Here is a 12356-nt window from a genome sequence, read left to right on the forward strand (position 1 = left end):
TAGGTCTGCTCATATGTATTGGGGCAGCGTCATGTGTGTACAGTCTATGGAAGGCTGTGGGTGCTTGCCCTCAGGGCGGCAGATTGCAAATTGCAGACTGCCTGCCTCCATGGGGAGGGGCGATAGTTTGCTATTGTTTGCTTTCCTCCCGGCCTGTTTTGCTGGGCCTGTTTGGCTGGGGAGTGCTGTTTTGTTTATGGGGGTCTGTGAGTTGGGGTGAGTCCTGGAGAGTCTGGAGAGAGGGAAGCGGTCTTTCCTGCCTGTTTGCTCATGTGCAGTTAGGAAACTCTAATGAATGGAATGGCCCACCATTTCCTGGCTCCACAGTTCTTTTACTGTCTGCCTGAATCCAATGTGAACCTGCACGGCCACAGTGGCGACCACTGGCCCAACAAGATTCTAAACACATTAGCAAGTCAAAACTGACAGCGTAAATAGATTTTAAAAAGGATAGCAAATTTGTTACAGCTCTTTCCTTCAAGTAAGTTCTAGAATGTAAAATGGTATAGCAACTGTGGAAAATAGTATGGTGGTTCCTCAAAAAATTAAAAATAGAATTACCACATGATCAAGCAATTCAACTTTTGGTATGCACCCAAAAGAAATGAAACCAGCATATTGAAGAGGTATTTGTACAAATATTTTCATAGCAGCATTATTCACAATAGCTAAAAATGTGGAAGCAACCCAAGTGTCCATTGATGGATTAATGGATAAGCAAAATGTAGTATACACATATGAGAATATTATTCGGTCTTGAAAAGGAAGGAAATTCAGCAATATCTACAACACGAATGAGCTTTGAGGACATTATATTAAGTGAAATAAGGCAGTGACAAAAGACAAAAAAACCCACAACAAATACTGTATGATTTTACTTATATATGGTACTTAAAGTAGTCAAAATCATAGAGCCAGAAAGTAGAATGGTGGTTGCCAGGTGCTGGGAAATGGGGAGTTAGTATTTAATGGGTATAGAGTTTCCGTTTTACAAGATGAAAAAAGTTAGGAAGAGATAGATGGTGGTGATGGTTGCACAACATTATAAGTGTGTTTGATTAGGAGGGTATAATAACAATGAATTTAATACTTAAACAACAATGGTAAATTTTATGTTATATGTATTTTACCACAAAAACTTTTAAAGAAAAAAAAATGCTCACAGGATAAAAAAGAAAAAAGAGATTAGCTTTAGTTGCCCATCTTTTATAACTAGATCTAGTCTGGCCTAGTGATCAGCTTTGACTAAAGAATGCAGAGGAAATGACACAATGTGAGTTCTGAGTTTAGGTGTCAAGAGAACTTGTAGTTTCTTCTCTTACTTTTATAATCTGCTGCTGCTGCCTTTTGAACAAATGAAGGCTAGCCTCCTACATGATAAGAGAGTAGATGGAAGGTAGAAACTCAGCTGTCACAGCTGAGGCCCTAAATATATTAGTGAGTCCAGTTTGGTGGGTAAGCTTGAAGAATAATTGCCTCCTGATAGTCACACCTTTCTGAATCCTCTCCCCCTGTGTATAAGCAGGCCTAGTGACTTGCTTCTAACTAACAGATGGCAAAAGTGATGAGACATCGCTTTTGTGATTAGGTCACATAAGCTCGTAACTGCTGTCTTGCTAGGTTTTCTCCCTTGCTGGCTTTGATAAAGCAAGTGGCTATGTGGAGAGAGACCCAGGTGATTCGAAAAAAAAAGAGGGCAGCTTCTGGCTAACATAAAAACTGAGATTCTTGGTCCAACAGTCCTTAAGGAACTGAAATTCTGCCAACAAACAAGTAAGCTTAGAAGAAATCTTTCTCTAATTGATTATTCAGATGAGACCTCAACCCTGGATGACAGACACCCTGATTTCAGCCTTGTAAAAGACTCTTGGATAATTATATCACTCTTTCACTCATGGCCATATAAAACCTTGATAAAAATGAAAACTAAATTAAAAAAAGAAAGCCCAGGCTATGGAGTCAGAAGATAAGGGGTTCAAATTCTGATTCCATCACTTACCACTGATGTGGCCTTGAGTAACTATCCACAAAATGCTATTAGGCCATAAATGGATACAGAAACTTGGAAAATAACAAAACTAACTAGTTCCATTCAATGGATTTTAGCGTGAGAGCAAATCTTGATTATATCTTTCCCATACAGGGCTTAGCAAAGATTTTATATGTAGTATGTCCTAAATGCAATGACTACATCAAAATATAGTGCATTTGTAGGGCAGGGATCTCATTTCATATCCACCACACTGTCTGCATATATGTAAATTGCTTACCTCCTTCTTTTCAAATATCATATTTTAAAATATATTTTCCTGGCTTGACCATGTGGTGGTGCAGTGGATAGAGTCTGGGCCTGGGACAGTGAGAACCCAGGTTGAAAACCCAGAGGTTGCTGGCTTGAGCACTGGCTTGCCAGCTTGAGTGTGGGGTCAGCAGCTTGAGCATGGGATCACAGACATGACCTCATGGTCGCTGGCTTGAGCCCAAGGTCACTGGCTTGAGTAAAGGGTCACTGGCTAAGCTGGAGCCCCCCGGGTCAAGGGCACATATGAGAAAGCAATCAATGAACAACTAAAAGTGCTGCAACTATGAGTTGATGCTTCTCATCTCTCCCTTCTTGTCTGTCTGTCTGTCTCTATCAAAAATAAATAAATAGATTTTCCTGTAACTGAGACATTAAAGTGTTTTTGCACACATTCCTATTATTGTATATTGTTCACAAAAATTAGGAGATATTTTATCACCTTCATATAAAATATGAAGCTATAAAATATTTCCTAATTTGGCCCTGGCCAGTTGGCTCAGTGGTAGAGCGTTGGCCTGGTGTACAGAGTCCTGGGTTCAATTCCCGGCCAGGGCACACAGGAGAAGCGCCCATCTGCTTCTCCACTCCTCCCCTTCTCCTTCCTCTCTGTCTCTCTCTTCCCCTCCCGCAGCCAAGGCTCCATTGGAGCAAAGTTGGCCCGGGCGCTGAGGATGGCTCTGTGACCTCTGCCTCAGGCGCTAGAATGGCTCTGATTACAACAGAGCGACACCCCAGATGGGCAGAGCATCACCCCCTGGGGGGCATGCCGGGTGGATCCCGGTCCGGCACATGCGGGAGTCTGCCTGACTGCCTCCCCGTTTCCAACTTCAGGGGAAAAAAAATTAAATAAATTGGCCCTGGCCAGTTGGCTCAGCGGTAGAGCATCAGCCTGGCGTGAGGGGGACCCGGGTTCGATTCCCGGCCAGGGCACATAGGAGAAGCGCCCATTTGCTTCTCCACCCCCACCCCCTCCTTCCTCTCTGTCTCTCTCTTCCCCTCCTGCAGCCAAGGCTCCATTGGAGCAAAGATGGCCCGGACGCTGGGGATGGCTCCTTGGCCTCTGCCCCAGGCGCTAGAGTGGCTCTGGTCGCGGCAAAGCGACGCCCTGGAGGGGCAGAGCATCGCCCCCTGGTGGGCAGAGCGTCGCCCCTGGTGGGCATGCCGGGTGGATCCCAGTCGGGCGCATGCGGGAGTCTGTCTGTCTCTCCCCGTTTCCAGCTTCAGAAAAATACAAAAAAAAATAATAATAATAAATAAATAAATAAAATAAAATATTTTCTAATTTTTGTAAGCAGTGTACTTACCATGTTGTGACTGATAAATTCCAGGCACATTTGAATGTAACCTCCTTATACTATTTCCTCAATCACAAGAATTTCAGTTTTGAATATGCAGGGATTTCAAGTTACTTTCGTTGGACACAATTAGGCCAAAAAAGCAGGGGGTGGGGGTGGCAGAGGGAAAGTGGGAATTGCGAGAATAGATCAAGCAGATGCCCAAGCAGGTGTAGAAGTTTTTTTTACAGTCCAGCTTTGAGAAAAATGAGGACACTGAAGTAAAAGAAACATAGGCTCAGAACTGCCTACCAATATTTGTTAGTGCAAAGGGAACTAAGTTGATTGAGAGGTGACAGCCAAGTGACAGCTTTCACTTGTGTGATTCTAAGGCACATGAATATATATCGATTCTAGTCTGGATCAAGACTTTATAACTCTGAGAACTGGAGAGGAATTTGAGAAATACTACAACAGTAAAATGAATGGGTTAAATAAGTTTCCTAGAAAATTTTCAATTTCAAATATTCTAAGAGATTCAATGGAACTGCAGAGATAACTTTCTATAATTTGTCATAAAATTATAATAACATAAAACATTTGGACAGAGCAATATACCAAAAAAGATAAGCCCTTTAATAAACATGCTATCTGCAATAAAGCAAAATAAATATACTATGTTCTCATTGAAATTGATGAAAAAAGGAAATCCGTAAGTTTGTAACAAGCAAGGGATGGTAAATGGGAAGTAATGATCTTTACACATCATTGTAAGTTTAAGATACATATGTATTATAGTATCACTTATATTCTCTTTATAACGTTATCTTTACAGTTTGATTTTTGTGACTGCAAAAATTACATATATGAGGCTTTCATTAGTTCTCTCAAGATTATAGTTTCAATCCAATTTCCCCTTTCAGGTTTCTTTTCTTTTTCTTTTTGTTTGTTTGTTTATTTTATTGATTTTAGAGAGAGGAAGGGATAGAGCAGAGAAGAGACAGGATCATCTGTTCCTGTAGGTGCCCTGACCAGGGATCGAACCGGCAACTCTGTGCTTCAGGACAATGCTCTAACCAACGGAGCTATCTAGCCAGGACACTCTAAGTTTCAAGTTTCTCAAATGTCCTGATTAGGGAGGGTATAATAAACATAATGAACACTTGTCTGTCTACCTTTTAGAGATTTTTCTTTTCTTCATGTATATGGCCCTTGGTATCTAGTTCTGTGCTTGGCATAAAACATACTCAGTAACTGTATTAAACTGATCTCTCGACCTAGTCTCTCAGTAAGTAATATTAACCAATGGTGGAACAATGGCTAAAGACTGACAAGTGGCAGATTTTATATTTCAGTAATGGAACTCAATGCTGCAAAAATCAGTACATAGGGTCTGCTGGAGTTTATATACTCTATTTCCGTGCACAGCTTAGCTGGGTTTCTGGGTTCCTCTTGCACCTCTAAGTCATCCAATTTTTTTTCTGAGAAGTTGATACTTTAAACAAGCTAGAAAGCTGGGCCTGTTTGAATCACTACAAAAAGTTATGTGTGGTCCTTCCAAAGAGACTTGTCTAGACATTCAGGCTGCCACTACTAGTTTCCCTACAGACTTAAAAGCTATTATGCAAAAACATTTTGGTATTTCGTGGTCTTATTTAAGGCATTGCCATTTCACATAAAATATTCCCTTTTAAAATATAGAATGCTCACAAAATTATGAAATGTGATTTGTTATGCTACAGGAGCAAATTACTTCCCATAGGAGTATTTCTAAAATATATATGAAAGTGATAATGATGATAGGAATAGCAATTACAATTTATTAAGCAACTACTATGCTTCAAGGAGAAAAAATAATGCTTTACAAACATCTTATTTTTCTCTCTAACACACACATCACACACACACACATCACACACACACACACACACACACACACACACACACACACACACACACACACACACCCTGAAAGGGTTCATTTGCCTTTTACAGCTAAAGAAAATGAAACTTAGAATGGTTAGGTAATTTGCCCAATTATCAGCTCTGGCTGGATAGCTCGATTGGTCATCCTGAAGCACAGCGGCTGCCAGTTTGATGCCCAGTCAGGGCACATACAGGAACAGCTTGATGTGCCTGTCTTTCTCTCTCTCCCTTCATATCTCACAGAAATCAATAAATTAAAAATAAATTGCCCAATATCATATAGTTTTGGGGCATTGACACCTACATAGTCTGAACTCGACAGCTTTTGCTCTTAACAGCCACACTACAGCAGTAGGTGTTTATATAAAAATCTGGACAACATTCCTAAACATAAGTTAATAGACAATGTAGTGTCAGTCTAAAAAAATCATGATAAATTTGTGCTCTTATAATACCCACACATGAAACCCACTATAGCTCAGACTCACAGTTTTAGGATTTTAACTGCTAGGGCTTGAATTTACTTTCTCTTACCTAGGGGGCAGTAAGAGCTGCCTTTCTAAGCAGATCCTTCAACCATTCAATACTATCTACTGACTGCTCACCATGGCCATAACTGGACCCGATGCTGGGAATGACACGAACAAAACAGATATGACCCCTGCTCTCCTGGAGTTTATAGTCCCGTAGAGACGAGAGTAAATAAGAGGGCAGGACTACCTTATGTAGGCAAACAAGGGGTTATAACTTCACATTAGAGGGTCAATGAAGGCCTCTCTCAGAAAATAATTTGAAGGCTAAGCTGGATTTAGAGTGCATACATTGCGGGAGAAGAGAGGATGGAGAGCACTTCAGACAAAGAACATGTGTAACAGTCTGCAGCAGGAAAAAGAAAGCCCAAAAGATTCCAAATATGAATTTGATCCTGCCTTCCTCATTATCAACATCTATAAATCTGCCAAGAAGAAAGTGGAAAGGGGGAGAAAGATGGCTTCTGAAACATCTAGTTATAGCCATTCTCCCATAAGTCAGTAAACAGTGATTTGGGAAACTTGGACCTATGGGATCAACAAAATATGGGAAAGAGGGCATTGTTGGCTGTTCTGGCACACAACATCAGTCAAGAAGCAGACCAAACACAGTCGGATAAATTTAAGATTTTCTAAAAAAACTCTCATCACTGGCCCTAGCCAGTTAGCTCGGTTGGTTGGAGTGCCATTCTGACACACCAAAGTTGCAGGTTTGATCCCTGGTCACAGGGCACATACAAGAATCAACCAATAAATGCATGAATGTGTAGAACACCAAATTGATCTCTCTCTCCCCCTTCCTTTCACTCTAAAAATCAAGAAAATTTTAAAAATAAAAATAAAAAATGCTCATCAATAAAATGCATAGTATCCCATGGGAGGAATTAAAAACTCAGAAACTTAGTTGAATTTTAGTCCTCAATTACAAAAAATATAAAAAATGAGAAGTTCAAAATTTCATGATAAGAATGAAAAATCTTGTCCAATCAGGTGGTGGCACAGTGGACAGTGTCAGACTGGGAGGTGGAGGACCCAGATTCAAAAGCCTGAGGTCAAAAAAAAAAAAAAATCCTGATGTCCCTGGCTTGAGCATGGGGTCCTTCGCTCTGCTGTAGCCCCCCAGTCAAAGCACATATGAGAAAGCAATCAATGAACAAGCAATCAACGAACAACTAAGATGCCACAACAAAGAAATGATGCTTCTCATCTCTTTCCCTTCCTGTCTGTCCCTATCTGTCCCTCTCTCTGACTATGTCTTTGTCAAAAAAAAAATCTTCTAAAACACCTATCTAATTATGACATTTTTTCGTTTAAAATTCCTAATAACTCCTCATTGTTTTGGGGATGAAGTTCAAATCTTTAGTATGATCCCTGTTTCCTCTCCACTCCCATTTCCTGCTTCCTGGCCCTCCATGCTCACACTCAAGCTAAACAGCAAGCAAACAGTATACATCATACTTTTTCAAAGAGGATAGAAGAGCTGGCTTAAAGGAAATTCCACTGGCAAAGTTGTGACAAGTTAAGCATCAAATATTTATTTATTTATTTATTTATTTATTTATTTATTTATTTATTTAGACTCAGAGAGAGGGACAGATAAGGACAAACAGGAAGAGAGAGAGATGAGAAGCATCAATTCTTTATTGCGGCACCTTAGTTGTTCATTGACTGCTTTCTCATATGTGTCTTGATGGGGGGGCATTATAGCAGAGAGTGACCGTTATACAAGCCAGTGACCTTGGGCTTCAAGCAGCAACTTCTGGGCTGAAGCCAGCGACCATGGGGTCATGTCTATGATCCCACGCTCAAGCTGGTGTGCCCATGCTCAAGCCAGATGAGTCCAAACTCAAGCTGGTGACCTCAGAGTTTTGAACGTGGGTCCTCTGCATCCCAGTCCAATGCTCTATCCACTGTGTCACCGTCTGGTCAGGCAACATCAAATATTTTTAAATGGATGGGATGACAGATAATATAGTTCATTCAAAATAAAATTGTAAAAAGCTACGCATTTATAATGATATAATAATACTTAAGAGATAAAGGTTAACATGAAATGTACTAAAACATTCTAATACCAAGAATAGTATAACAGGGTATTTGATTTTTAAAATTATTATAGAGAAATATAAAAAAGATTTTATATTTATAAAATATACATCAATTATAAAGTCTATACAGTTGTTTTTATCTGTGAAAGTCAAAAAGGCTGAGTACAGAGACTTGTGAGAAGGCAAACCAGACACTGCAAAAGTAGAAAATATATCAAGGACAAATGGAATGAGTGACATGAGAATTATACATAATAATAAGGTGGAAAGAAGATCAACAACTAATTTGCACCAGTGATCACCTGAATTCAAATAGTAGCCCTGGCTGGATAACTCCATTGGTTAGAGCCCTGGTTGGCAAACTGCAGCTCGAGAGCCACATGTGGCTCTTTGGCCCCTTGAGTGTGGCTCTTCCACAAAATACCACGTGCGGGTGCTACCTCAATAAGGAATGTACCTATCTATATAGTTTAAGTTTCAAAAATTTGGCTCTCAAATTTCAATCGTTGTACTGTTGATATTTGGCTCTGTTGACTAATGAGTTTGTCAACCACTGGGTTAGAGCATCAACCAAATACCATCAAGGTTACGGGTTTGATCCCCAGTCAGGGTACATACAAGAACAAACCAATGAATGCATAAATAAGTGGAACAACAAGTCAGTTTCTCTCTCTCTCCCTTCCTCTCTAAAAAAAAAAAAAAAAAAAAAAAAAAAAAAAGCCTGACCAGGCAGTGGTGCAGTGGCCTGGGACAACAAGGACTCAGGTTGGTGACCCTGAGGTTGCCAGCTTGAGCATGGGATCATAGACATGACTCCATGGTCGCTGGCTTGTGCCCAAGGTTGCTGGTTTGAACAAGGGAGTCACTGGGATTGACTGGAGCCCCTGGTCAAGGCACATATGAGAAAGCAATCAATGCCCTGGACCATTGGCTCAGTTGTAGAGTATCAGTTGGGTATGTGGATATCTCTGGGTTTGATTCCCGGTCAGAGCACACAGGAGAAGCGACAATCTGTTTTTCCACTCCTCCCCTTCTTCCCTCTTCCCTTCCACAGACATGGCTCAATTGGTTCAAGTATATCGGTCCCAAGTGCTGAGGATGGCTCTGTGGAGCCACTGCCTCAGGCACTAAAAATAGCTTGGTTGCAAGCATGGCCCCAGATGGGCAGAGCACTGGCCCCAGACAGGGGTTGCTGGGTGGATCCTGGTCAAGATGCATGTGGGAATATGTCTCTCTATCTCCCCTCCTCTAACTTGGAAAAGAAGAAAAAAAAGAAAGCAATCAATGAACAACTAAGATGTTGCAACTAAGAGTTGATGTTTCTCATCTCCCTTCCTTTCTGTCTGTCCTCACCCCTCTTCTCTTTCTCTCTAAAAAACACAAAAAGAAACAACAAATAAAAAGCTCATTAAAACATAGGCCGGTCTTAGAATCAGTGGCTCAGGTTTGATATATTCTGGGAAAAGCAATCAGGAACTATGCCTTAACCAAAAATCAACAACTGGTCAATAATCCAAATTCTATAAACTTGAAAGGACTGGAGTATTATTTCTTTTCATTTTGGTCTGTTCAGATTACTATAGCTCTCTGAAGATTAAAAAAAGATTAACCTACTACAGTACTAGAATCTTAGGAAAATATAAAGATAAATATGCTATAACCCTAAGAGGACAAAGTATGGTTAACGACTATCTTCTTTACTTACGGGAATTGGCCCATTCAAACAAATCAACCATAGTACATTTGTAATAATAATTTTAATCACTTAAAGGTATTAATTAAATTTGCAATCAACACAATATATTTTTTTAAATTTTGATTTTAAATTAAATTAAAAAAAAATATTTCTTAGATATATGCATTTTATTATTTGAGCCTTAAACACAACACAAAAAGTTCTGAGTGCCCTGTTCTGCATACAAAAGCTTCTTGGACTTTACAGAATTTAATCAATATTTATAAACCTCTATAAGTCAGCGATATAGTGAACTTTATGTGATCAGCTGTTAGCACAGAGCCTGCACTGCAATCAGTTTTCAATAAATGTGTCTTAAGAGAAAGTATAAATGACAATAATAATTATAAAAACCCAACAAACAAATAAATAAAACTTCTGTCTCCTTACCTGCTTTTTTTTTCCCCTTTTGACCTGGAACTGGTTCTAAGCCATCTTTGCCTTTTCTCATTAACATGGCAAGTGACGCATCATGAGCTCTGAACAGGTCCACAACCTCATGTAAGGCAACGTCTGTTATTAGATCACAGCTCAGGACCAGTACATCTGTCTGTCAAATGGAAAAAGGAAAAGTCAATATCACAAAGGACAACATATCACACAAATCATCATAGGATAAATTACAAATGCTTAGAAACATGCACAAATTGAACACTTATATTCAAACTTTTTTTTTTTAAGCAAGAGAGAGAGAGAGAGAGACAGGAACAGACAGACAGGAAGGGAGAGATGAGAAGCATTAACTCATAGTTGTGGTACTTTGGCTGTTCACTGATAGCTTTCTCCTATGTGCTTTGACTAGGGAGCTCAAGCCAAGCCAGTGATCTTGGGCTCAAGCCAGTGACCATGGGATCATGTCTGTGGTCCCATGCTCAAGCTGGCGACCCCACACTCTAACTGGTGAGCCCGCACTCAAGCTGGCGACCTCAGGGTCTTGAACCTGGGTCTTCAGTGTCCTAGGCTGACACTCTCCACTGCGCCACCACCTGGTCAGGCTCAAACCTTTTTTTTTAAGTAGCAAAATAAGTAAAATAAATGGGGTTGTTCTAATTGAACTATAGTGGGGGAGGGTCTGGAATATCCATCTCCCCTTTGTGCATGCCTTACTGCTGCCATTCCTGAGGCATCTCTGGAATCCTGGGCTCTTTGAAACAGAGTCTGAAAACTACCACACTGTCTATTTAAATGACTATGGAAATAATTATCTTAAATTTATACATCTCTTTACAGTTCGCAAAGCATTTTCACATAGTTTGATTATTCAACATGTTGAAAAGCATTTGATTTGTGCTTTTCTAAGCCTGTAATTTATTCCATGATGATTTGTGTGATCCATTGTCCTTGCTACAGTACTAGGAAATAACAAGATGAATATAATATAATGCCCTCCTCTTTGGAAAATCAATCTTGTTAGTAAACAATTATAATACAACCTCAGGTATGTATAAAACCATTCCTTAAATCCTGATAACAATACCATAGGGATAGAACGGTTATTATTATTAGCCTCTGTTTTTGTCGATAAGAAATAGGCCTAACTATCACAGTGCCTGCCACATAATAGGCATTTAGTAAATTGTCTGATGAATGAATGAACAAATCAATGTAGTAAAAAAAGATTTTCTCATGTTATTGCTATTCTAGTACACTGCTCACAAAAATTAGTGGATATTTCAAATTGAATAAGAAGTGATAAAAAAAAGAAGCATTTGATTTTTTTTATTAAACAAGAACATCAGAAAAGCAAACGACAAGTCAAAGAAAGTTGTTCAAGTATGCAAATGAGATGCAAAACCAACTTTTATTTCATTGGTGAAAATGTACTATACAAAAGGCTGAAAGCAGTGTAGTATCTACATGCTCACATTCATTTTGAAATATGGTGAAAATGTACTATACAAAAGGCTGAAAGCAGTGTAGTATCTACATGCTCATATTCATTTTGAAATATCCCCTAATTTTTGTGAGCAGTATATTCAGATTAATTACAATAATAACTAATAATGGTAATTAACATTTATTGAATGCATATCATTGACCAGGAATTGTAATAACACTTTTCAAGCATTATCTCCATCTTCCAAATACTATGCTATAAACAGTAATATTTGTATTTTACAGACTAAGAAACAAGTTCACAATAGTTATGTAACTAGGGTTTAACAACTAGTAGTGATTATTCATATAACTAAAAGATAGAGTTGACCCTTGAACAAAGTAGGAGTTAGGAACACTGATCTCTCCTTCCCCCCCACAGTAAAAAATCCACGTATAACTTTTGACTCCTCAAAAACATAATTACTAACAGCCTACTGTTGACTGATAACAGTCAACACATATTTGGTATGTTACATGCATTATATAGTGTATTCTTATAATAAAGTCAGCTAGAGAAAATAAAATGTTACTAAGGAAATCATAAGGAAGAGAAAATACATTTACAATATAGTATGTTTTTACTGAAAAAAATCTGTAAGTGGACCTGTGCAGTTCAAACCCATGTTGTTTTATGAGTCAATCATATTGCTTTGTTAGTCTGAA

The 12356-nt window shown here is 39.1% G+C and overlaps 1 protein-coding gene across 2 annotated transcripts in view; it reads right to left on the reverse strand.

Annotated features, from left to right (window-relative positions):
- The window catches only part of EIF2B3 (eukaryotic translation initiation factor 2B subunit gamma), a 128912-nt gene that overhangs the window by 71315 nt on the left and 45241 nt on the right, over positions 1–12356 (reverse strand). For both annotated transcript variants that reach the window (XM_066376163.1, XM_066376162.1), the window contains exon 4: positions 10206–10365. In XM_066376163.1, the coding sequence (XP_066232260.1) occupies positions 10206–10365 (160 nt within the window). The remainder of the gene's footprint in view (positions 1–10205; positions 10366–12356) is intronic.

Source organism: Saccopteryx leptura, chromosome 3 (assembly GCF_036850995.1).
Source record: "Saccopteryx leptura isolate mSacLep1 chromosome 3, mSacLep1_pri_phased_curated, whole genome shotgun sequence".
Taxonomy (NCBI): Eukaryota; Metazoa; Chordata; class Mammalia; order Chiroptera; family Emballonuridae; genus Saccopteryx; species Saccopteryx leptura.